The sequence below is a fragment of the Alexandromys fortis genome, unplaced genomic scaffold (assembly GCF_014885135.2).
Source record: "Alexandromys fortis isolate MF-2015 unplaced genomic scaffold, M_Fortis_MF-2015_v1.1 scaffold_86, whole genome shotgun sequence".
NCBI classification, from domain to species: Eukaryota; Metazoa; Chordata; class Mammalia; order Rodentia; family Cricetidae; genus Alexandromys; species Alexandromys fortis.
The window spans coordinates 2,812,579-2,839,162 of NW_026067965.1; the positions used below are offsets into that span (position 1 = coordinate 2,812,579).

General features: G+C 49.6%; 1 protein-coding gene across 1 annotated transcript in view; it reads right to left on the minus strand.

The window, feature by feature from the left end:
* Window positions 1–4,925: 4,925 nt before the first annotated feature.
* The window catches only part of Slc28a1 (solute carrier family 28 member 1), a 43,384-nt gene continuing 21,725 nt past the window's right edge, over window positions 4,926–26,584 (minus strand). The window contains exons 9-18 of the mRNA XM_050154080.1: window positions 25,590–25,670; window positions 23,176–23,256; window positions 21,573–21,698; window positions 15,127–15,257; window positions 12,161–12,329; window positions 11,880–12,077; window positions 9,398–9,479; window positions 8,377–8,475; window positions 8,162–8,273; window positions 4,926–7,842 (exon numbers count right to left, since the gene is read on the minus strand). Of these exons, the coding sequence (XP_050010037.1) occupies window positions 7,770–7,842; window positions 8,162–8,273; window positions 8,377–8,475; window positions 9,398–9,479; window positions 11,880–12,077; window positions 12,161–12,329; window positions 15,127–15,257; window positions 21,573–21,698; window positions 23,176–23,256; window positions 25,590–25,670 (1,152 nt within the window). The 3' untranslated portion in view covers window positions 4,926–7,769. The remainder of the gene's footprint in view (window positions 7,843–8,161; window positions 8,274–8,376; window positions 8,476–9,397; window positions 9,480–11,879; window positions 12,078–12,160; window positions 12,330–15,126; window positions 15,258–21,572; window positions 21,699–23,175; window positions 23,257–25,589; window positions 25,671–26,584) is intronic.

Sequence of the window (26,584 nt, forward strand, 5' to 3'; positions counted from 1 at the left end):
CAGGCGGGTCTTCAGGATGGTCAGAGCTACACAGAGAAACCTTGTCTCAAACCAGCAACAACAAAAAGCTTGGCATTGGCTCAAGGCCTAGTGGCACACATCTGTAAACCCAGCACTTGGGAGGGAGGAGGAGGCTACTCCCTCCTCTCTAAGGAAGAATCCAGTCCTTTGGTTTCCTGTAGGGTCTGGGCCCTGCTGTTCCCATAAGCTCTGCTCAGAGTCCGGTGCATAACAGGCGCTGTGCACAGGGTTCTATCCCGTCAGCTCTTGTCATGAAGCCCTGGCTCCCAGTGTGATGGATTTTGGGCTTGTCGATGGTCATTAGGTTCAGATGAGATCATGAGGGTGGGGCTCCTCTGTCTTACATCAGTCTCCATTACAAACACTATGACCAGGGTGGTTTATATACAACAGGAATTCATTTCACACAGGTTTTGAGACTGGAAGGTACCAGCACTGCTGAATTCTCATAAGGACCCCACTCTGGCTCACAGAATGCTAACTTCTGACCCTAATCTCACAACACCGGGGAGTCTATTTTATGAGGGTTCCACCCTCATGACTTTATCACCTCCTAAGGCCCCATCTCCTAATGTCACCTCAGAGGTTACAATGTCAACATATCTATAGGACGCACAATTCATTGGTGTGGCATAGACATATCACTTACGTGGACCCCTTCTTTTGTAGGAAGCCCCCTTTTTATGTTGCCTGTAATTTCTAGATTCTTTGCTAAAATTCCACATCCTTGGTGGCAAGTTTTAGTTGTTGTTTTATTTTTATTTTTGCACTGAGGTAAAACATTTTTTTTTCTTCTGAAATGGAACTTTGAACTACTTGGTGGTGGGCTCTTGTAGCAGTGAGCCTTCTAGAAGGGTGAGAGAAGAGCTGAGATCGATTAGCAATGCCTGTCCTGTCTGTTGGAGGGGCAGGTGGAGGCACCTGTGCCACCCTGGCTTAAAAGATGTTATCTAATTTTCGTTTGCTTTTGTTGTTGTTGTTCTGGTTTTTTTGAGACAGGAACTTGTGTAGCCTAGGCTGGCATTTAACTCATTATATACCCGAATTCCTGACCTTTTTGCTTCCTGCTCCCAAAAGCTGGTATCATAGGCACAGACCATCATACTCTGCCGAGAAGCTTTTGCCTAGAATGCCATGAAACACGGACAGTGGGTGCCAACAATCACGACTCCTCTAAGCAATACATACGTGTAGCCCCATCCTTAAGGGACACCTAGCTTCTGTGAGTGCCAGTGACAAGAATGGTCGGAGCTAAAAGATGACAAAAGTCCACTGCTCTGTGACCATGAAGCCCTGAATCCTGTGCTCTAGCCCAGATCAGCTCAGCCGTGCTGTCTCCACAAAGGACTCTCAGTGAATTGTTATTTATTTCCACACGCCTAAGTCCAGCACCATGCTCGTTACTTTGGGAGAAAACCAGAAACACTGTGAAGCCCATGTCCAAGGAATTGCTATTTCCTCAGGAACATCACTGGCCATGTAGTGAGCCCAGAACATCAGGACAAGGACAGTTAGACCCCTCAGAGAGGAAGGGGTGGAGGTTTGACCTTGGAAGGCAGCTGTGCACACAACTTCAGAGGAGTCCTGCTAATAGTTCAAGGGCTGTGGGAGGAGGGTTTAGGAGTTAGAAAAGGCCAGGACCATAGCCATGGGGTACAAGAGTCAAGCCAAGCTTCCACACTGCATAGCTAAGAGTGCAGAGGACTGGGACTCAGGTCTGCTATGGGGCCTACAGGGTAAGGAAGGTGCCCTTGGAACAAAAATACATGACCAAGACAACAGGACCCAGATCATTGTGGTAGAGCCAGTAGCTGCCACTCAGGGCTCCAAGTTCCCTCTGCCTCAGGCAAGTACAGTCTGTACTGGGAAGGAGGTTGGAGGTGGCAGGTAGAGGTGAAGAAACAGGTGCATGAAGGTCCCTGAAGCCAATGAATATTGAGATAGGAGCCTAGAAAGGAGGGACAGGGGAGGGTGCACCAGAGACGAACTGCAGAAGCAAGGGCAGGTGTCACAGGCTGCTCTTCCTGCTGTGAGAAGACACTGCCAAGATCAGCGTGGGGAAGAAAGGGTTTGCTTGGTTTACATGTCCCAAACACAGTCCATGGTTGATGGGTCCAGCCAGAACCCAAGGCAGGAGCTGTAGCAAAGGCCATGGAGGAATTCTGCTTATTTGCTTGTTCATCTTGTGTTTTTATACAGCCCAAGACCGCCTGCCTAGGGCTGGTGCTGCCCACAGTGGGCTTAGCCCTTCCATATCAATTAGCAATCAAGAAAATGCCCTAAAGACATTCCCACAGACTAATCTGATGATAATTCCTCGGCTGAGGTCCTCGTCCCTGGTTACTCTAAATTGTGTCAAGTCGACAAAGACCAGTCAACACAAATGACCCCTGGTCAACCTGACACATAAATACATCACTATTAAACCAGAACCTTTAAGGTTTTTTTGTTTCCAAGACCTCATGCAAATATTAAGATAAAAAAAAAAAAAAGTGTGGTCCCACATTCTTTTTCTGATTTTTTTTATTCATTTTACATACCAACCACAGCCCCTCTCTCTCCCCAAAGTTACAAAATCTCTAAAAAATTCTATCACTGCCGGGCGACGGTGGCGCACGCCTTTAATCCCAGCACTCGGGAGGCAGAGGCAGGCGGATCTCTGTGAGTTCAAGACCAGCCTGGTCTACAGAGCTAGTTCCCGGACAGGATCCAAAGCCACAGAGAACCCTGTCTCAAAAAACCAAAAAAAAAAAAAAATCTATCACATAAAAGTTCAATATCTCTTTAAAATAAACTTGAGGCTGGAGAGATGGCTCAGAGGTTAAAAGTACTCGCTGTTCTTATAGAGGACTGTAACGAGCATGGAAACAGATTCCTCTGAATGAATAAATAAAGGGGAATCTGTAGTGTAGATAGAGCAGGAAATTTATAGAATAAGAATGAATGTAACTTGGTGTAATGTAAAAGCATTTCTTCTTGTGTGGGGTATGGAAAATTACTAAGGTGAAATATTGGGAGAGCATTTGCCCGTTTGAAGGCTGCCACACCCATCTGGCCCTGCCAGATGTGGGGGGCTGCACCCAGCAACCGTGGTAACGAAATAATCTTGCCACACAAGAGGTTCCCCCACCCTTCTGTGGCCAGTCGATACTGATAACCTAGGACACCTGGTTATCAGAAGGATCAAACGAGGGGCAATTTTGAACTGGCATAAAAGAGGTGGCTGAAGCAGGGCGGTTATCTCACTTCTCACAATGGGCTCTGGCACCAGGCCTCCGTGGAAAGAGAGATCCTCCTAGCCTGCCTCCCGAAAAGCAGCAATACTGAATGCCTTGCCTAAACATTTAATGCTCTGTCTCCCGAGCACAGAGCTTTGTCTCCCGAAAGCAGACATTTAACACCTTGCATCCCGAATGCAAATCCTCATTCCATGAGAGTGGACATTGAAGGTCTGTCTCCCGAGAACAGACTAGATACTCTGCCTTTCAGAATGCTTTGCCATCCAGAAAGCAAAGCTTCGTCTTTTGAGCAGACAGAACGCTTTGCCATCCCGAGAGCAAAGCTTCATCTTCGAGAGTAGAGAACTAAAAGCCTTGTCTCCCGAGACTCGGTCACCCAAAAGCCGAGTCCAAGGCACTACCAGATACCAGCCTGGAACATCAGGACCTTATCTCCCGAGTGCAGACTACGGGGTCAAGAGTCGATCTTCGCTACCCAGCCCCCAGTGCGGACAAGAGCCCAGCCTGAAGAAATTCAAAAAAGCCCTTTTTAAGCCAGGGAATACCAGGTCGTATGATGCTATTTCATGTGTGTATAAGATGTTAAGAGAAGAGCATAGAAGTGTTAATACATATGTTAATGTGTGAAATGTTAAGAGATATTTTATGGATAATTGATCAGAGTAGGAAATAATGGATAAGCTAAGGTTAAGGAGTGTTTTATAGATAATTAATGGATAAGTTGTATTAAGGTTATAGATAATTAATGGATAAGTTGTATTAAGGTTATAGATAAGTAACGGCTGAGTTGTATTAAGGTTAAGATAAGTTAGATTAAGGTTATAAATTGGTTTTATGTATTAGGTTTAGTAGGATTAATAATTGTGATATTGAATTGCCTGTGTGTTGCCCATTATCAATCCCCCATGCCTACTGAGATTGTAACCCCCATTGATGCATTGGATATTGAAGTTGCTAGTAAAGAATCATCATAAAATCAATTCTCTTGCTTGGTCTGGTTACTCATCACTCTCTGGGGAGAAGGGCACAGAATCCTCATAGATATTACTCGAAAAGAACCTGGAGCTGAAGTCCCCCAGCTCGTAACAAGGACCCAGGTTCCCAGCATCCACAGCTGTCTCTAACTCCAGTTACAGAGGATCTGACACCCTCTTCTGACCTCTGAGGGCACCAGACACATTCATAGTACACATAATACATGCACATAAACACTGGTACACGTAAGATAAAAATAAATTATTTTAAACACAACCAAAGTCAAAGCCAGTAAAATGGCTCCATGGGTAAAGAGCTTGGCATGTAGGCCTGATGACCTGAGTTCAATCCCTGGAACACACATAAAGGTGAAAGGAGAAAACAGACTGCACAAGGTTGTCTGTTGGTAGGCATACACATGTGCACGCAGACACACACACACAGACACACACACACTGTAGTAAATATGTGTGCCCACAAACATACACCTTACACACAAATGCAATAAAAATAAATAAATTTAAATATTCTAAGTCTCTTAACTGCAGATTCCTATAAAATCCAAATAAATTATATACTTTCTTGTTCCAAAAGGAAGAACCAGGGCACAATCACAACCATATCAAACTCAACAGTTTGCAAAGCTCTGGGACTCACTCATGATCTTCTGGGCTCCAAAGGGTTTGAGGATCCCATTTTCCCAGCTCCGCCATTTCTAACACGCACAGCTAGTCTCATAGACTCAGGCCAGCTCCACTCCATCCCTACTGCTGTCCTGGGTGGTCATCCCACAGTCCTGGCATCTCCCATATGCTGGGGTCTTCACCACAACTGAGGCCACACCTATGCCGGTGTCCTCTCCTGGAATCTTCAGGAGCCCTGACCCTGGCACGTGGTGCTGTGCCTCAGCTTCTCTCCATGACCCCTGCAGTCCTAGAGCTGCCGTTGTAACTGAGAGCACCTTCACCAATGGTCCCTCCCAGGTCTACACCATGCTGAGCCTCAGGGACTCCTTGCTGTTCTCCATGACCCCTTCAGGCCTTCAATACCAGTATGACGTGCCAGTCTCTTTCACGTTGCCATATTCTGCTGCCAGCTTGATGCACGGCCTTGACGTGCCAGCAGGCTACCCTTTCTGTATGCTGATCTTGAGGAAATGCTTCCCAGAAGATTTTTGCCTCAGTAATTCTGGGTTCATGTCAATCACAGCTGATTTTTCATGCCAGCTCACCAGCATTGATTGTCCCGATAAACTAAAGGTTTCACTTCCATGGACTCAAAATTTTATACAAGTAGCCTTGCTAGTCTTTGAGGGGCTCTGAAGCTTCGTAAGCCAGGTCTCCATCATCTGCATTTTTCTCAGGATTCTTGTCTTCCAAGTTCCCACAGAACAGCCCATTAAGTTTTAAGCACTCAAAAAATGTTTCCAAAGTCCCAAGGGCATCCACAATCCTCTCCAAAACCCATAAAACTCTTCTCTCCGGTACCAATCTCTTGAGTTTCCTTTCTCCGCTGTGATAAAACTGACCAAAACCAGCTCAGGAGGAAAGAATTTATTTGATTTACATATCTCAAGCATAGGCCATTACCTAGGGAAGCTGAGGCAGGAGCTGAAGTAGGGACCACAGAGGAACGCTGCTTACTGTCTTGTTCACGTCTTGTTCAGTTTGGTTTCAAATACAACCCAGGACCACCTGCCTAGGGGTAGCACCGCCCACAGTGGGCTGGGCCCTCCCATATCAACATACAATCAGGAGAATGATCCACAGACTTGCCCACAGGCCAGCGGAGGCTTAGACTAACCAGCTCAGGGGTCTTTGGCTATTTGGAAACAAATATCAAAACCTGACCTAATGGGCTCAGGGCAGGGCATGAGGAAAAGAAGCAGGAAGGAGGAGCTATCTAGTTAGCCAGCAGAGTTCCGCCAACACTGGCAGCCTAGCAGAGAAGTAAACACATCACTGATGACAAAACTTTCTAATGCCCTGGGTTTAAAGCCTGCTTCTCCTTCCTTCCAGCTATGTTTCATTGGGCAAGGTGTTCAACCTCTCTGGGGCTCTGACTTGCCAACTAGGAATAACAATAGTGCCAACCTCACAGGATTGGCGCAAGGACTTAAAGAAACCCTATAAAGCACTGAGTGTCCTGCCTGATCCCAGTCTGTGCAAGCATTTGCCAGTACCACAACAAGGGAAAATAAAGCTGTGACTCTGAGGTATGTGCCCAACTGTATTCTGTGACACCTTCAAAAAGATACTTCCTTCAAGAAAAGTGAGAGTGGTGGTGCCCGCCCTTAATCCCAGCATTCAGGATGCAGGTGGGGGGAATTAAGCAAATTCGAGGCCAGCTTAATCTATACAGTGAGTTCCAGGACAACCAGGGCTGCACAGTGAGACCCTGTCACAAACAAACAGACAAGCAAAAAAGAACAAAACAAAGAAACTTCTTGGGCTGACAGATGGCTCCTCAGGTAAAGAGCCTGCCGTGCAAGTCTGAAGACAAGACTCGAGTTTGATCCTCAGAATCCATAACATACAAAGGTGGAAGGAAAAGACCAACTCTCAAAGGTTGCTCTCTGGTCTCCCGTGTGTGCAGTGGCATGTGCGCGCGCACACACACAAATAATAAAGGTTTAAAATTAAATATCATCATCATCATCATTATTGGTTTTCCAAGACAGGATTTCTCTGTGTACCCTTGACTCTCCTCTCTAAGTAGACCAGGCTGGCCTCAAACTCAGAGCTCCACCTGCCTCTGCCTCCTGAGTGCTGGGATTAAAGGTGTGCGCCACCACTGCAGGGCTGCATTTTGTTATTTTTAGTCGGGAGGGTGTGGGGGCATTGCCATAGCACACACGTCGCGGTCAGAGTCATTCTCTTTTACTACGGGAGTCAGTTCCATCGAGTTTAGCGGCAGAGGCCTTTACCAGCTGAGGCCTATTGACAGCTCAAATAACAAGTTCTTAAGGGTCAGGTATGATGGGCACACCTGTACTGGACAACAGGCGGATCGGGATTCCCACCTACAGAATGAGCTACATGAGACCCCATCTAAAAAAACAAACTAACTCTGTCTGCCTTTATTTAGCTCAGCGCTCCAAACTCAGTGGGTCACGGGACCCTGGGACCATCGCACCTGCTGCAGTGTTGTCCCACAGGACGCGGGTTTAGAAAGCGCTCTGGGAACTGAAGTCTGAGGCGTGGGAGGGAGCAGGCCTGGGGCAGGTGCACATGCGAACACTGAGGAAAGAGGGGTAGAGAGGACCGGAATGTTAGCCCACAGAGCACACGGGAGCAGAAGAGACATCGGGAACTCACACTTGAAGAGGCAGGGCATGGAGGAGCAGTGATGTGACCGGGGGGTAGGGGTGGGGCTGGGGGTGGGGTGAGGGAGGGTTCATTTGCCGGTCTCCGTTCCCTGTAGCACCCTTGCCCGGTTGTAGACTGGAAGTACTGATGAGTCCCACGGCCTCCTTGAGGACAGACACTTCCCGGGCTGAATGATCCCCGAGGGTAGGAAGATATTCAGTTCCAGCTAAGTGCAGATCGTGCGATTGTAAAACCGACAGCAGTTTTCCAGGGCCTCTGGGCCGAACTCCAAGCTGGTGCTGAGAAGAAAGCGAAAGCCACAGTAGGACATCCAGGCCACTTCTGCGGCAGTTCATAGACTGTGCAGCCCTGGGAAAGTCGCTCCGTATCTCTGGTCCACCTTTCCGCCACAGCCTTGGTCTTTAAGCCTTCCCTGCTCCCGCCTCCGCCCCACGCACTCCACCCCGGCACGCCCGCCCGTCACAACTGCTGCAGCCCGAATGGTCCTCCTACCCCGCCCCCTAGTGCCAAAAGCACGAAAGCACGGAGGATACTTCAGTCTTGGGCTCTGTGACTGGAAAACCCAGATTAGCCACCACCCACAGCCCAGGCGCTCACCCCTGGAAGACCTGGCCACAGCACTGGTACACCTCAAAGCTGCTGCTGCTGAGGGTCTCGTTCAGAAGAGATACGCAGTCCACCTCCAGCCCTCTGGGCACGTAGAGGATCCCTGTGGAGGGAAGCAGCTTGAAGGCTTGGCCCGGGAGCCAACCCTGTCCTCCTAGTAAAAACCGGAAGCAGGGTTCTGAGCCAGGTGGACCCGCAGCACTCACCTGCTACACAGGCGTTCACCAGGGACACAAAGCCCCCGGTGATCAGTGCCCGGAGCACAATCTGGGAGAAGTCACTCCTCCTCTGGGGCACCAGAGAGCCTGCAGAGGGGCAAGAGAGCTCAGGGCCAAGGAAGCCACCCACCCCACCCCTCTGCCCACCTCCTGAAGCTCTGGCACCGTCCTCCTCTGCTGAGTAGCAGGAGGGCAGATGTGGCCCTTCATTGTCCCCTGACCTGTCAAGAAGCTTTCAATAATGTCCCCTTCACCCCACACACTGTAGCAGGAGGAGGGAAAGAAGTTGGTTTCTCTTTCTCTTTTTATGAGACAGGGTCTCACACCGCCCAGACTGGCCTTGAACTCTGATCTTCCTGCCTCTGCCTCCCCAATGTAGAGGTGGCATGAGCCACTGTACCCGGCTGATCTGGTACTGGAGGTTAAACACAGTCTCCAGCATGCGAAGTAAGCACTCTAGCAACTGAGCGACATCACCAGCCTTTGGGTATGTGTGTTGTCGTTTGTTTTGTTTTGTGACAAGGTTTCATACAGCTAAGGCTGGGTTTGAAGTCATGATTCTCCAGTTTCAGCCTCCTGAATGCTGGGATTATAGATGTATGCTACCATGCCCAGCTAGGAAGATGGGTTTGGGGTGTGGCGGCATATTGACTAAACACAGGCCCAGCCATTCCCTGACGATCACTTCACTTCTCCGACACAAAGTTTTACTCTCTCTAAGCCAGGCCAACTGCACCCTGAAGGCAGCTGTGCCCATCTGAGCTGAGCCACACTCATGAGAGGCCTTCCTCTCCCGGGCTGTGAGGGCACAGTGTGAAGCAGAGATGAGCCAGAAGACTCACACTGAGAGGGGAAAAAGTGGGGGAACAGGAAGGGGCCAGGGTGAGGGTGTCCTTCAACAACCTATACCCTTCCTCCCTTTACACTGCCCACTGTCCCCATCAACCCTTCCCAGCCACCCCTTATGAGTCCTCTTGGCTCCTGGCTGCTTCAAAGGCCAGGGACTCACCCAAGCCTCCGAGCATGATGCCGATGGAGCTCAAGTTGGAGAATCCGCAGAGGGCGTAAGTCGTCAGGACTTCTGCTCTGACCTGGAAATACAGATTACAAAGAGGCCTCACCCCAAGGTGATGAAGCCTCCCTAGTCCTTTTTTTTTAAAAAAAAAAAAAATTTATTTATTTTATGTATATGCATGCTCTTTTTGCATGTACACCTTTGTGCCAGGAGAGGGCCCCGATCCCATTACAGATGGTTGTGATCCACCAGGTGGGTGCTGGGAATTGAACTCAGGACCTCTGGAAGTGCAGCCAGTGCTCTTAGCCACTAAGCCATCTCTCCCTCCCTAGTCTTAATTCATTCAATTCCTCTGTGGCCTTGGTGCCCTTCAGGAGGCTCCTTTCCTAGTCTCATTCTCCCACTTTAAGGGAGCTCACACTTTACTGCCTCAAAGACCCAACCCCTCTCTCAGCTGTCCTTCGGCCTGTATCCTAAGTGCCCACCTTTGGTTTGGGAGTCAGGGCTTCAAATAGTCTTAAACTGGTCTCAAGATAATTATAACTGAGGATGACCTTGAACTCCTAACCAATACACACTACCACACCCAGTTTGTGCGGTGCTGGGGATGGAACCCTGGGCTTTGTGTATGGCCAGGCAAGCACTCTACCAACTGAGCCAGAGCCTCAGCCCCCAAGCTTGCTCTGAAGTACAGACTTCTAATGCTGCTGCTTCCTTTCCAGTGGTGACGGCAGCGACCAGATGAGGCGGCGTTTAACCACTAGTTAAACTAGCTACTTAGGAAAGTTGCTCCGTGGAGTCCTGCTCCTCTACCTCTGAGGAAGCTCCTGAAGAAAGCCAGTTAGGAAAGTTGCTGCAGGCTTTGTGTGGAGTTCTGCTTATCCACCTTAGGAAGCTCCTGAAGAAATGACCCAGGGGGCAGGGACAGTTCTACACACTGAGAGTCATTTCAACATTGCCATACACACAGCCAAATAAGGAGTTCAAATGAATGATCCAACAACACAAGACTGGTTAAGATGGCAAGACGCTCACATTTGAGCCTGTGAGATGGGAAATGCTAGGGGCAAATGCTTGCTGCTAAGGCTGACAGTCAACTGTCAATCAACTCCTCCAAGTTGTTCCCTGGCTTCCATGTGTGCAACACACACACACACACACACACACACTGAAATAACTAGTATCAAATAATTAAAAGATACATTTAAATGTATTTAAAGATGGAATTTTGGAACAGGGCGTGGTGGCAAATACCTTTAATCTCAGCACTCAGGAGACAAAGACTATAAGACTAGCCTGGTCTACAGGGGGAGTTTCAGTGATGGAGGTGGGTCTTGTATCTTATCTGTTGATTTCATTGGTTAATAATAAAGAAACTGCCTCGGCCCTCATAGGACAGAAAATTAGGTAGGTGGAGTAAACAGAAGAGAATGCTGGGAAAAAGAAGCTTAGTCAGAGAGTCGCCATGATGCTCCCACGCCAGACAGAATCAGGTTAAGATCCTCCCTGGTAAGCCAGCTCGTGGGCTACACAGAATATTAGAAATGGGTTAGAACAATATGTAAGACCTAGCCAATAAGAAGCTGGAACTAGCCGGGCCAGGCAGTGTTTGAAAGAATACAGTTTCCGTGTAATTATTTCGGGGCATAAGCTAGCCATGCGGGCGGCCGGGTGCTGGGGACGCAGCCCTGCCGCTCCTATTTCAACATTTCAGAACAGCCAAGGCTACACAGAAAAGCCCTGTCTCTTAAAAAAAAAAATGGGGGAGAGGACATAAATTTCAAATGTGTAGCTCAGTGTTTAGTATGTACAACAAGGGCCTGGTTCCATCTCCAACACTGAAAATAAAAATCTACATACGTCTTAAAGATGAGGGAGAAAGCTGGCTACGCTGTAGGCCTATAGTAACTGTGAATTCTGTCTTAGGGGAAAAAAAAAAAGATGTTCTCGTGGAGGCTCGTACCTGTAATTCCCAACATTATGTTCTGACTTTGTATTCTTGCAGAAAGGCTAATGTCATAGGCCTTGTGTCATTTTGTTCATGGGGGTGTTTTTAGAATAAATGCCAACGAAATAAGCCAAGCCCTACACCGTGTGTATCACCAGGGACTGAGGTGGAGGGTCTCCCAGCTCACTCGTTCTTTAGCTCACTGGGGAATCCCACATGCCCCTTTGGAGGAGAGGTGGCAGGCGTTACATCCCTGTTTTCCAAAAGAGAGGCACAACACAGCAGCTCACGCAGGGCCAAAGCTAGCAGTGGCCCATCTGGAACTTGGTCTCAGACAAATCTCTTTCCAGAGCTCACAGTGCGGCCCCGATGTCTGTCTGTCTGGTCTGCCCGGAGAGCAGGATATGGGTGCTTAAGCGTCACCCCAGTGTGTCTCTGGCAGGCTCAGAGAAACACAAAAACAGTTGCCAGGGGCCCCAGGGAATGCTGGGCCATCCCCGCGCTGCCAGGAAGGAATGGAGCACTCACAGAGATCCACTGTTTCTGGTCACCAATCCACTCCTCAGCCCCTGCCAGGCGGCGCTGTTTGTACTGGGAAAGCTCCTGATAGGCCACAAACTCATTCAGAAACAGTTTGACGCCCAGCAGCTCGGCCACCACTGGACAGTCCTCCCAGGCCACGCCCATCAAGAAGGCCACAGGCCGCAGGATGTAGGAGCAGATGAGCTGTGGATAAAGAGATCTGGGTCAGACAGGGTCTCCATCCGCCGTTCCCTATCCCGAGACCCTCCCCTCCACCACAGCCACACCTGGAAGCTGAGTCCCTGGATATCCACCATGTCCCCCAGCCAGGAAAGGGCGGCGTTGATGAAGGCCAGGACAGCCAGGATGGCGATCAGGTTGGCAGCAATGTTGGCGACGACCTTCACTGAGATGGCAGCCCCAGAACTGGCTGCTTCCACGAGGTTCCGAGCGTCTCTACCGTTGGGATCAATAGGTGTCATTACTAGTATGTCCCCAGAAACAGGAAAGCCCCCCACCCCCGTTATAGGTCCAAAGAGGGACCTTGGACAGAGGGCTTCAGAACCGAGGAGACTTGTTTTCTTTCCGAGACAGGGAGAGAAAAAACTTCAAGAGAGAGAGACAAGAGGAGGAAAGGGAGACCTGCTGGTCAAAGAATGAGGAAAACGCCCAGGTTCTGGGCTGCAGTGCAGGACAGTTGATAATTCAGTGCCTTTGGTCACTTGCAAGCAGGCTGGACCCAACCACACTGTGCTGTAAATTCAATATTCCATTCACAGTTTGAGAATCTGAGATGAGGGAGGGAGGGAGGGAAGAAGGGAGGGGAAATATTTTAGCTTTTGTTTTATTTTGTTGAGACAGGCTCTCTCTATGTAGCCCCGGCTATCCTGGAACTCATGATGTAGACCAGGCTGGCCTAGAACTCACAGAGATCCACTTGCCTTTCAAGTGCTGAGATTAAAGACCTGCACCACCATGCCTGGCCTCTTATTATTTTTATGGGTCACCTGATAAAACGAAAATGTTATTTTTGTTGTTGTTGTTGTTGTTTTTCGAGACAGGGTTTCTCTGTGGTTTTTTGGAGCCTGTCCTGGAACTAGCTCTTGTAGACCAGGCTGGTCTCGAACTCACAGAGATCCGCCTGCCTCTGCCTCCCGAGTGTTGGGATTAAAGGCGTGCGCCATCACCGCCCGACTGAAAATGTTTTTGATATATTGGTTTGAGCAAAAGATTTTATTAAGAACATCTGTTTCTCTTTATTTTTAAAAGGCAACCAGAAGCCAGGCTTGAGGGCACACACCCTTAATCCCAGCAGATCTTTGTAAGTTTGAGGCCAGCTTGGTCTACATAGTGAGTTCCTAGCCAGCTACACCCTAAAAAGAAGATGCTTGCTGCCAAGGCTGATGTCCTGGGTCTGATGCTTGGGACCCACATGGTAGAAGCAGAGCGTTAACTCCCACGGGAGTTGGCAGGGACCAGCCTGCTTTCAAGAGGCCAGAAATACATGGAGCTATCAACTCTGCCTTTGCAGAAACCTGATCTTGTCTCGGTTCTGTGACCAGCAGCCCCCTTTCCCTCTTGAGGTTCTTTTCTTTCTCTGAGGGTGCTCTGAATGTCGCGGAGCCTCCACACAAGTGCTGTGACACACATGAACACACTCATGCACACACACACTCAATAACGGAGATGCAATTAAAAGATGTCAAGGGGCTGGAGACATGGCTCAATGGTGAAGAGATCTTGCTGCTCACAGAGGACTCAGGTTTAGTTCCCAGACCCTGACAGCTGTCCCTAACTCTAGCTAGCTGGGGGATCTATTTCCTTTTGCTCTCCAAGGGCACCAGGAATGCATGCAGTACACTTACATGCAGGCAAAACCAATAATATACATAAAATAAAAAGAAAAAAGCCAGTAAATATGCATGTGTATAAAGATGTTTACTAGAAAATATATAATAAAAGTTAGGCATGTAATTCAGCTGGTAGAGTGCTTCCCTAGCAGGTGCAAGACTCTGGGTTCGATTCCCCAGCACCCCATAAATTGGATGTGATAGTACACCTATAATCCCAACACGCAGGCAGTAGAGGCAAAAGGTCAGAAGTTCAAGGTTATCCTCAGATACCTAGCCAGTTTGAGACTGGATGGGGTACTTGAGACCTCGACTCAAAAGTGGGGGGCATAGGGACAGGAGGAAGAAGAGAAGAGGAAAAAGAGAAAGAGAAAGAGGAAGAGGGGGGATGATAGAGGTGAGTTACAATCTATTTCCACAGGAGAAAGCAGCCCCAAAGCCTCAAGATGTGTGAATAACACACAAGAAGTTTGGGTAACTCACACATGGGTCTTTCCCACTTCTGAGGGTTGAGACAGGGCCTCACAGAGCCTAGGCTAGCCGGGAATTTACCGTGTAGTAAGGATGGCCTCCAATTCCTAGCCTTTCTGCTTCCATCTCCCAGGTGCTGGGATCACGGACACCACACCCAGAGTCTTTTCACCAGTTTTAAAGGATTGGCTAATGGTGATGGCTAAGACTCTGACAAAGGCCTGTTGGGACCTGACACGCCACTTGTCAATGTAAGGCTGCCACCTGGTGGTCAGACGTCAGGCGTGCAGAGACGGTAGCAAGGAGCAACACGGGTCCTCATCAAGAACTGAGCCCCACTGGGTGAACCTTGACCAGCCCTTTTTTTCTTCCTGGTCAGAAGCAGATTATAACTTGAAAAATGCATTCAGTACTTGTTTTTTTTCTTAGTTTTGTCCTGTTGATATGAGTCTCACTATGGAGCCCAAGTTGGTTCAGACTTTGCTATGTAGTTAGGCTGGCCATTTTCCTACCTCATTCAACAAATCTGTGTTCGGGTTGGAGAGATGGGTCACAGGTTAGAAGTAACTGGCTGCACTTCCAGAGGACCCGAGTTCAATTCCAGGACGCGAATGGAGGCTCATAACCAACCCATATGGAGGCTCATAACCTAAGCCACATGGAGGTTCCGGTTCCAGGGGATTCCATACCCTCTTCTGGCCTCCTCAAGCTCATGGTACAGATACAGGCATGCAGGCAAATACTCATACATAGTAAATAAATCAATTAGTTCTTTTAAAAAAGAGTCTGTTTTTGCATGTGAAGCCAAGGTAGTGATGGGAGAGAGCGCTCCGTGGGAGACGGAAATGAGGCAAGGACAGCACTGTTCCTCGCTACCCCTGATCTGCGACCCAGCACCCGTGCCCTCTGCGATAGCCCCCTGCTGCACTCACCCATAAGTCAGCTTCACCCCTTCCTCACTCCGGAACTTGGACTCCTCCACCTCGGGGTAGACCAGCTTGGAGAGGGCCAAAGCGCAAGGGGCCGCCATCACGGAGGCAGCAATTAAGGAGGCAGCATCGATCTGCAGGAACAACCAAGAGGGTGAGCCAGAGCTGGTAATAGTGGAGTCCCTGCCTAGCATGCACAGAGCCCTGGATTTGATCTCTAGAATCACAGAACCAGAAGTGGAGTTGCAGGCCTGTAATCCCAGCACTCTCAGGAAGTAGGAAGAGGAAGGTCAGAAAGCCAAGGTCATCCTCAGCTGCGTAGTGAGTTCAAGGTTTCCCTGAGAACCTGTCTCAAAATATAAACAAATAAATAAATGACGTGAGGTTATACGGGACAGGTAGAAGAAACGTGGCAGAGGGACAAGTTCTAAAGTTACCCCATTAGTATGATCTCACTAATCATACTGGCACGGTCATTAATAATCCCTTTTTCCCTCTGTGGCTTTCCCAGTACTTCCGCAAGGGCCCATGGGATGGCTGAGCAGGTAAAGGCACTTGCTGTCAAGCCTGAAAACCTGAGTCCAATCCCTGGAACCGACATGGCAGGAGAGAACCGACTGCTGCACGTTGTCCTCTGCCTTCCACCCGCACGCACATATGTGCACACAAATGATACACTGGGTTCCTTTCCTGGCACCAGGCCAGCTGGAAACAGTGGTGTGGTCCTGTAATGTTAGTACTCTGGGGATGGTGGGTTGGAAAGATGCTTCCACTGTTAAGAATGCTTGCTGCTCTTACAGAGGACTTGAGTTCAGTTCCCAGTCCCTCATCAGACAGCTCAAAACAGATGGTCTTTTCTTGGCCTTTAGTCCCAGCAGAGGCAGGTAGACCTCGGTGAGTTCAAGACCAGCCTGGTCTATGTAGAAAATTCCAGACCAGTCAGAGCTACACAGTGAGCCCCTGTCTCAAAAGATGGAGGAGGGAGAGGAGATGAGAGAAGGAGAGGGGTGAGTTTGCATGGGCCAATTAAAGCAGACGGCAGAAGTTCGGAGGGAACAGCCAGGAAGTGCTGGGGTGGAAGAAGCAGGCCTGGAGATCTTCAGGGTCCCTGCAGGCTCCGAAATCCTCCTTCTTTTTCCAAACCGCTTGCTTCTCCTTAGCCAGAAGCAGAAACCACACGGAGTGTGAAAACGAAGTGTCGCTCACAGAGGCTCAAGTGTTGAGGCTTGGTCCTCAGCCGATGCAACAGAGGAGCCACTGACTTACAGCAGGGAGGGGCTGGCCTCACCTGCAGGCTACTCCATCAGCACACTGAATCGGAGGGAAAGCCTGGTCCGAAGAGTGGGTCACTGGGACACACCTTCAAGGGAACATCTTGCGCCCCAGACTCCTCCTCTCTGTCTCTCTGCTTCCCTGGCTGCCAGGAGGTAGGCTGGGTATTGTTCTACCGCACCTCTGCCATCTCAACACAAGCCCGCAGTGAGTATGAGTGGAAACCTCTGCAGGAGTGATCATTGAAAAGCTAAATCTTCATTTTCAGGGTTTCTCTGGGGTGCTTTTTCATAGAAACAGAAAACCCACTCACACACCATGAAACGAACCTGCGACGGCCCCAACTCCTCTGCCACCAGCACTGGATGGCAGGCCCAGGACCCCCTGATCCTTCCCCAAGAAAGGGCGATTTGAACTTTCAGGGATTCACTGGTCTCCTCCCTGACTGCCCAGCTCCAGTGTAGACAATACTATAGCTGCAGTCTGGGGCTTCTCTGTCCGCCAGCATGGATCCTGACCTATTCTTCAGCTTGACGAGCCCACCGGTTTGTAAGCTTCGATCTTAGTGGGGATCACATATTCCAGAGGCATTGAAATCCCAGCCTCAAATCCCACAGTGACCATTCCCGCTCTTCACAGAGGCGGAGACCTGCATGCAGGCCGGGGAGCTGGCCCTGCTTCATCCCACACCAGCTGACTGAGCCTCTTTCCCCCAGCCCTGTCTCTAGGAGCTCAACCAAGAACACCTTCCATCAGCTACCTGGGCCCTCTTCTACCCGGTGTCCCCTGTGGAAAGAGGGGACAAGAGCAACACCCCCTTTTAGAAAGGAAACAAAGGAGCCAGTCACCGGGCAGGTTTCCCATCTTACACTGACCACCTTTTCGGCGCCATGCTACATGTTTTCTGTCCATCCTCAGTCCACCTACGGCGGTCAGGCGGCAAGTCCAGCTGCCCATTTTATAGGAGTGGAAACGAAACGACAGAGTCACGCTGCCCACTCAGGATCTTGAAGACCCTGTTCCACTTGGGGACAATTCAGTATGAAACATGAGTGGCCAACTCCTGAATGTTCCCCTGACCAGCTTGGGTTCAGAGGCCCCTGCGCCAAGAGACCCGCCTGCTTGGATCTGCAGTAAAAGCTGGCATCTATTCTAGAGCCTTTGGAACAACGGCACAGTTAGAAATGGGTGTGGCGGTCACAGTAGAATGATCCAAGTGGTACTTGGGGCTGTGTGACAAGAGAAGACCTAGGCCACCGCTGTCCAATACAAACATGACAGAGAACACAAATACACTCTTACACCTGCCCCACGTCTTTTCCATAGGGTCTCGTGTATCTCAGGCTCGTCTCGAAAGTTGTTATGCGGTTGATGGTAACCTCGAACTTGTGATCTTTCTCCTCTACCTCCCCGGTGCTGGGCCTCTAAGACATGTGACGTCACCAACACATTTACTGTGGCCAGCAGCCACATCTTTTAAAGCGCTAAGGAAACCAGGCCTGGGAGGAGCAAGTTGGTAACACTAGTTGGGAAGCTGAGGCAGGAGGTTATCAGGCCAGGCCAGTCTAAGTGACTTAGTGAGACACTATTTTAAAAAGGAAAGAAAGGAAGGAAGGAAGGAAGGAAGGAAGGAAGGAAGGAAGGAAGGAAGGAAGGAAGGAAGGAAGGAAAGAACCTTAGCTCAGTGGTACAGCATTTGCCTAGCATTTGGGATAGAGGCCCTGGGTTTGCTCTACAGCACAGAAGCACAGAAGAAAGAATGAAAGAGGAGAGAGAGAGGTCTAGTTCATTTGTAATGTGTTTTAATTAGCCCAGTGTATCTCCAAAGTCTTTCTTTCCACCCACGTAACAATATAAACTTATTTAATAAAACATCTTAATTTTTTCTGTGCAAAGCCTCTTGCACACCTTTTTTGAAACCAGCCATGTTTCAAGTGCTCAGCAGCTCCCAGCTACCGTGTTGGCCAGGTCCTAGAACTAGCCAGTTACCTGCAATGGGAAGGATGTGGGCGAAGGGTCAGAACTGCGGGGAGACGGCTCAGCAGGTGAGAGCACTTGTCTTAACAAGCCTTAGAAAAAAAGTGGGGGCTGGAGAGATGGCTCAGCGGTTAAGAGCACTGACTGCTCTTCCAGAGGTCATGAGTTCAATTCCCAGCAACCACATGGTGGCTCACAACCATCTATGAGAATCTGGTGTCCTCTTCTGGCCTGCAGGTATGCATGTAGACAGAACACTGTATACATAATAAATAAATAATTAAAAAACAAAACAAAAACAAAAAACAAGCCTTAGTTCAATGCCCAGAGCCCATGGTGGAAGGAGAGAACCAGCTCCCAAAGTTGTCTTCCTCCCCCACGCACATGCCTTTGACATGTGCGTCCCTGTGCTCATACACAAACAATAACAGCAAAAAAAATGAATTTGTGAACTGGGAGTGTAGCTCAACAACTTGCCTGGCACGTTTGAAACCCAGCTGGACAAAAAGGGGGAGTCTCCATGGATAGGGCAGGAGGCCAGGCAATGACCTGCTAAGGGCAGGTGGGGGCAGAAGAGAGCTTCTCTGCTGCCCAGGAGGGGAGGAGGGGAGCAGGGAAGAGGGGAAGAGGAAAGGAGGGGGAGGAAGGGAAGGGAGAAGGCCAGCTACATCCTTTCCCTCCCCCTGTTATGGTTGCAGCCTGGGGCTTTCCCTGGGGAGCCCTGTGGCAGCCCCCACACATCTGTAGGGCTACAGAGGAGGGGTAGCCAGGCTGCCAGCTGGGAGGAAAACTGTCCCCCGGGGCCAGACAGACCTGGACTCGAGACTGAAAAAGAGAGGAAGGAGTGGAGTTTAAGCCAGATGGTGGAAAAGGGATAAAGGTCTTCCCGTGTGGATGGTCTTTGTCTTAATGGCACGAACAGATCATTTTTACATGGAGGTCGCCTTAGAGTGATAAGCGTTTTTGTAGAAATTGCACCTGGCATTTTGAATCGTCATCTTTTCTAGGCTAAGCAAATGTGGTGGGATGCTTTCTGGCAATGCTGGTGGCAGCAGCCAGCCAAGCCCCAGATCCAGGTCTGCCCCCACATTCAGGCTGCGGGAAGGCTTGGTGCTGACGGTATAATGTCTCCGATGGAGCAGAGTAGACATATTCCATGTATTTTCATCTTAAGATACATTTGTAGATGTGTTTACTGGGCATAGCCCACTGTACACCCAATATAGCCAACTGTCCTTAAGTTTTCTTTTTGTTTTATTTTATTGAAGTGGGGTTTCACTATGTGACCATGGCTGGCGTTGAACTTTTAATCCTCCTGTCTCAGCTTCTGGAGTGCTGTGATTATAGGTGTATTTTAGTTTTTTAGTGTGGAACTTAGGGCTTCTCAGATGTCGGCAAACGCTGCTTGTGAGATAGATCTCTCGTCTCTTAAGTCCTAGCTAACGACTCTGCAAAGCTCACGTGGCTGGAAAGAACATGGGACTGATTCCTAACACTGACCATGACGCCCAGAGCCAAGCTAAGACATTTGAAGACCTTCAGCGGTGAAAATAGTATGTTCAATATGTCGCTATGAGAAACAGTTCCACGAACAAAGTTTGGGGTTTCAATTTTTGTGTTTTGTTTTTTCTTTGTTTGATTTTTGAGGCAGGATAGCCTCCAGATCTATATGTAGCTAATGACCTGGAACTTCTGATCCTCCTGTCTGTACCTCCCAAGTGCTAAGATTACAGCTCTTTAAAAAATGTATGGGGATAGGGTGGGAGGGGATGATACATGCTTTCAATCTCAACACCTGGGAGGCAAAGGCAGGCGGATCTCTATGAGTTCTAGGCTAGCCTGGTCTACAAAGCGAGTTCCAGGCCAGCCAGGGCTGCATGGAGAAACCCTGTCTCAGAAACAAACAAACAAACAAACAAAAAAGTGTGTGTGTCCACGTCCACAGCCTGAGGTTCTGAGAATTGACCTGAGGTAGTAGAGCCAGGCTTGGCAGCAGGTGCTTTCCATATCATCTTGCCCACCTGGGTTTGGGTTTGGTTTGGTTTTGACAGCATCTTACTATGTAACCCAGGCAGTCAGTCCTGAACTCAGGACCTTACTGCCTTAATCTGCACCACCACCGCCAATTTAGGATGCGAACCTTTTATAAACTTACTTGTGAGGCTGGGACACAGCTCAGTCTGTGCAGTGCTTGCCTAGCATTCTTAGTGCCCTGAATCTGAACCCCAGCATCACATAAACCAGGTGCCGTGGTGCGTGTCTAAACTCCTAAATCTTGGGCTAAGGCAGGAGGCCAACCTCAGCTACATAGGGAAACCCTGCCAAAAACACCAAACCAGTCTCACGTCGTGGTGCACACCTTTAATCCCAGCTCTTGGGAAGCAAAAGTAGGAGGATTTCTGAGTTCAAGGCCAGCTGGTCTAGTAGCTAGTTCCAGGACTACAATAGAGAGATCCTGTCTCGAAACAAGCAATCAAAACATCAAACCAAGCTGGCACCTTTAGTCCCGGCACTGAGAGAGATGAGGCAGGCAGATCTCTCTCTGTGAGTTCGAGACCAGCCTGGTCTACAGAGTGAGCTCCAGGCCAGCCAAGGAGCTGTTTCAAACGATAACAAAATTCACCAAACCCACAACAAATGCTTCGTTTACTCCCATAACAGACAAAGATAACTGTGATAGTTACAAAGGGAAAAAAAATATCAGACTGGAGCGTTGAGTGTGAAATCACAAGCAGGTACCCTGCATTTCACCGAGCATCAGTGTCGGGTGCTCTCTCAGAGACAAAAGCTCCTCTCTGCCCGTGCTATTGCACTGTGAACTATGCACAATTCACACCACTGGGTTGACCCATGAAAGCATTATAATATATATCATCATTTAGGAGCAAAGGAAAGACATGACCCCCCCCCCACGACACACAAAAGCCACAGTTTGCTTATCTAGAAAATGGGGATATTAGAGAGCCCAGGATAGTGCCCAATATATAAGAGCTTAGCAAAGGGAATTCTGGGAATCTGCCCCCAGGAGCCATGTGAAAAGCCTGAGCAAGTGGTTCAGCCCAACAAGCCAACCTTGCTCAGGCAAAGCTGGGCTTTGAGACACAGAGAGGGGACACCCAGAGCTGCTGTGACTGTGTGGAGGTGTTAGAAAGGCAATTTCAGGGCTTTGGCATAACCACGCAACAGAAGGTTCTACCTACCCCAAAGGAGATATAGGCGCCCAGGAGGCTGCCGGCAATAGTAGCGTAGCCTCCAGTCATGACAACGTGAACTTCGGAGAGTGTCATGTCTGCCAGGTAGGGCCGGATGAGCAGGGGAGCTTCAGTCTATAAACAAGACAGACATAGACAATGAGCAGGGGTGGCTGGGCCCCGTTCTCACCGCCCCTGCCCCTCGTCACGGTGCACGACAAGGAATCTCAGAGGATGAGACAGAAGGGTGGGGTCCTATTCAGCTGGGTCTCTCTGGACCTCACAGTCCTCCCAGCTCTGTGGAAGGAGCACCACACTACACTCTGGTTCACAATGCTCCCTGTGTTGACACATACCATGTGCCTCAAACCCAGGCACCTCCTCATGGCTTCCTATCTGAGACAGAAAAGACCCTCCTTTTCCAGGGGAGCAAACAGAAGCCGGAACGTCTGTGGATGCCAAGGGGAGTACCACTAAGAGAGGAGCTGGGTAGGCAACGGGCATTTGCTCTGGGACCTGTGGGGAAGTCTGGGGCCACACTCTGTGCGGTACAGCTATGGAGCCACTGGCGTCTCAGTACTGCTCTGCAGGGTAGGGTAGGGAGATAAAGAGGATGACGGCTAATCTTCAGAATCACCATGGAAACACACCCAGAGAGTTCTAACTGAGGAGGGATGACCCACCAACCCCGAATGTGGATGGCATTGTCCCACAGGCTGGGGCCCAGGATGAATACAAACTTGAGATAAAGGCAAGAAGATCAGCCCCTGAAGGCCTTTAGCCCAGCACTCAAGGAAGAGGCAGGTGGATCTCTGAGTTCAAGGCCAGATTGGTCTACAGGAGGGAGTCCCAGGACAGCCAGGGCTGCACTGGGAAACCCAGTCTCAAAATACAAAACAAAACAAACAAAAGCCTAAAAAGAGAGAGAGAGAGAGAGACGGATAGAGGTAGATGGGGGGAGGTTGTTTTGGGAACAACTTGTCCGCAACCACATCTGTCTGGAACACCAAACATGCAAACTATGAAACCCTTTGAAATTAGCATGCTTGCACCATAATAAAAAAAAAATAGGCCAACATTTTCCTAAACTGCCCAGTGAACTAAGAAATCACTTGACATGGCTGTCTCTCAGGGACTCCCTGACTTGCACAGTTTTCTTTCTCATGAAGGTTGGGCCTGAAGATACTTGGGAGTCCTGGTGCCTACAGAGCCATAGTTATTCTGAAAATACATTTTAGACAGAGGAAAGCCGAGAGAAAGGATACGGTGGAAAGAAGCCTGCTCAGGAAACAAAAAACCAAAACCTAAATGTTGCCGTCACTTATCCTTGGGGTACCTTGGCCGAACCATTCATACCTTGCAGGCCTTAGTTTCCCCATCTAAAGCCTGTGAGTCTCTAAGCTGATGACAACAGCCTAGGCTGGAGTGGCAGAGGTGCCGAAAAGGCCATGTCCGGGTTTGGCATGACACAGGCGGGGCATACAGCCCCCAAACTGAGCATCCCTGGGCAGCAGCCTCTGATGGCCTGGAGACAGACTGAAATGGCTCTCGCTTGAATTAAATTGGCTCCCTGCCCCACCTCCAGGCTGGTTTGGGTAGCTGCAGCACCCACCTGGCTCACAAAGATGTTTCCTGCCACACTCAGGGTCTCAGTGGCTGAGGTGCCCATGGTGACCTGCATCAGCCAGGCAATCTGGAAGAAAACAGAGTGCTCGTGAGCGGACATTGGCAAGCGCAGACTCAGAAAGAACTGGGGGACGAAGGTACTTTAGAAGTCTTTCTTTCCAGCTCAGGGCCCTGCTGTGGTTTGAATGGCCTCTCCAAAACTCATGTTGAAATTTAATTAGCACTGGGGCAGTATTAAGAGGTGAGCAGGGAGCTGGGGAGATGATGGCTCAGTCAGTCAGGTACAGACTTCCAGCTCCCGTGTAAAACGCAGGCGCCTGGAATCCCGGTGCTGGGAAGACGGAGACTGAGGGATCCCTGGGACTCGCCAACCAACCAACATTGGTGAGCTCCAGGTTCAGCGAGAGATCCTGCCTCAGAAAATAAGGGGAAAGCTCAGCCAGCTAGCGCATCAGGTAAGGGCATTGGCCACCAAGCCTGGTGATCGAGGTTGATCCCCAGGTCCCACACAGTGGAAAGAGAGAACCAACTCCTCCTCTGACTACTACACAAGTCTATGGCACACACACACACACACACACACACACACACAAAACAGAGATTTTATTTTGGATTTGTCTTATGTGCCTGCATATGCCTGAGGCTTAGAGAAAAGGCATCAGATCAGCTGGGGCTGGAGTTACAGGAAGCTGTGATCTGCCAAGGTGAACACTGGGAACCTCTGCATGAACAGGACATATTCTTAGTTGCTGAGCCATCTCTCCAGCCCCCAGATAAATAATTTTTTAAAAAGAAAAAACTGGCCGGGCGGTGGTGGTGCACGCCTTTAATCCCAGCACTCGGGAGGCAGAGGCAGGCAGATCTCTGTGAGTTCGAGGCCAGCCTGGTCTACAAGAGCTAGTACCAGGACAGGCTCCAAAGCTACAGAGAAACCCTGTCTCGAAAAACTAAAAAAAAAAAAAGAAAAAGAAAAAACTGTAGTTGGGCTTGGTGGCACACATTTTTAACTTTAGCACTCAAGAGGCAGAGACAGGCAGATCTCTGTGAGTTCGAGGCCAGCCTGGTCTACAAGAGCTAGTACCAGGACAGGCTCCAAAGCTACAGAGAAACCCTGTCTCGAAAAACTAAAAAAAAAAAAAGAAAAAGAAAAAACTGTAGTTGGGCTTGGTGGCACACATTTTTAACTTTAGCACTCAAGAGGCAGAGACAGGCAGATCTCTGTGAGTTCATGGCCAGCCTTGTCCACACAGCGAGTTCTAGGACAGCCAGAGCCACATAGTAAGACCCTGTCTCCAAAATAACATTTAAATTACTTCACATAATGTCTAGCCTAGCTTTCCTCAGTTACTTCACTAGAGACTTCCTTTTCCAAGTAGCGTTTGGTAGCATGCCATGGTCTAGAGCTCCGTGGAAAGGGGTTCGGGACACACCGTGCTAGAAAGGTCTTCCTTAGAACGTTCTGCTCTGCTGCCACCTCGCAGCCTGTCCTTGTTCAGACTCTCATCATAAACATTTGGAAATAAATCCCTCCTCTCTTCCTCTTGTCCAGGCCCATCATTTTCGGTCCCTCCATCCCTGCTGCTATGAATTCAAGCCTTGCACTTTGCAGCTCATAGCAGCCACTGTGTGTCCAAGTCCACGCTTGAACACATTCTCCAGATCCAGGGCTTGTCCCCTCCCTGGACTCTGCCGGGTGTGCTCTTGACACAACCACATTCTTGCTGCCCTCCAAAGGCGCTGACTTATTCTGAGCTCTGTCGGCTAAACCCTCAGCACTTTCTGCCAGGTCTGACGCTGTGCAAGGCTATTTCCAGCATCCTGGTGTGATGCACAGCTCGCAAACCTAAGTGCGTTTGGGCTGCCAAGATGGCTCAGCAGGTAAAGGTGCTTGCTGCCAAGCCTGACAGCCGGAGTTTGAACTCCAGGTCCCATATGGCAGAAGGAGAAAACCAACTCCTGTAAAGAGTCTTCTGACCTCCACATGTGTAGCCTGATATGTATGCATGTACACATGTGCGTAGTATACACACACACACAGTAAACAAACAAGTAAACAAATGTAATAGGCTTTTTAAAGCAAGCACATTTATACCAGCTAAGGCCAATGTGGCCTGTTGTTATCATTGCTCAACATCATTTTGGTATAAATAATTTTTCTTCTACAGCCTGTGTTGCCTCACAGACCCCCCCCCCCCCGGACCCTGGGAGCAGAGGATTCTGGGAAGGTATAGATCCAGAAAGCAAGGAATTCTAGGTTAGGGAGGTAGACCTTGAGCCATGGGATTCTGGGAGAATACGTTATGCTGAGGGCAGGGGCATCCTGGGATGACAGGATTCTAGAAGGGTGTAAAACTGAGAGCCGGTTACTCGGAAGAACCAAGCACGGGCCTGAGGACTCACCTTCAGAATCACCCACTGCATGAGGCCCACGTAGTAGAGAACCGACATGACGCAGCTGAAGAAGACGATGATGGGCAGAACCTGCCGGGAAACGGAGAGCCCCGCTTAGAGGTGCGGGGCGGGGCCCTGGTCCACACCCCCAAAGCCTTGCCTCTCAGGGGTACTGGTTAGAGGTGCGCGGTGGGGGCCCTGGTCCACACCCCCCAAGCCTTGCCTCTCAGGGGTCCTTCGGGTTCAGGGAGAAGCCTTGAAGTCAATGCCCGTGTCCCAGATGACCCCCAGCGGGGCTTATTTCAGGTCCCTGTCTCCCGTTCTGAGTAAGGCCACCGAAGACCCCCACTTCTCCCCAACGCGAGCCTGTGCTGGGCTGTGGGGATGGGGGCTGCCTTTACCACCCGTTTCTTTATCTCCATCACGAGGATGAATCCTTGGGATTGCCATGAAGGCTAAAGGCGCTCAGCCCTAGCACTCCGATGGACTCTCCTACTTCTTTGTGAGCTCAGTTCTGGTCCATGACCCGACTGGCCCCCTGCACTCTGGGCCTGAATGGGGGAACCCTCCTTATTGTGGCTTTCTGCTTCTGTTCAGGGTTGTCAAACTTGGAGCTGACTTACCCTGGCCCTGCAATTAGCACCTCATCCTGCCACCCTGCTTCCTCTTTGGTCATGCCAGGGTCCTCACATCCATTCCTTCCCTTCCAGGTCCACAGCCCCACCCCGGGGCTTTCATGCTATAGCTCTTTTATTTATTTTTAAAGATTTATTTTATTGTTCTAATGATAGTAGATGGGGGGACGTGATACGTGCGCGTGAGGGTGGGCACCTGCAGAAGCCAAAAGCGGGTATCAGATGCCCTCGAGTGGGATCACAGATGGTTGTGAAATGCCTGACGCAGGTACTAGGAACCAAACTCGGGTCTTTTGCAAGTGTTTGTCTCACCCATGTATTCCTTTTTCAAAGAGTTCAAAAGTCCTGCAGAGTTGCTAATGATATGGG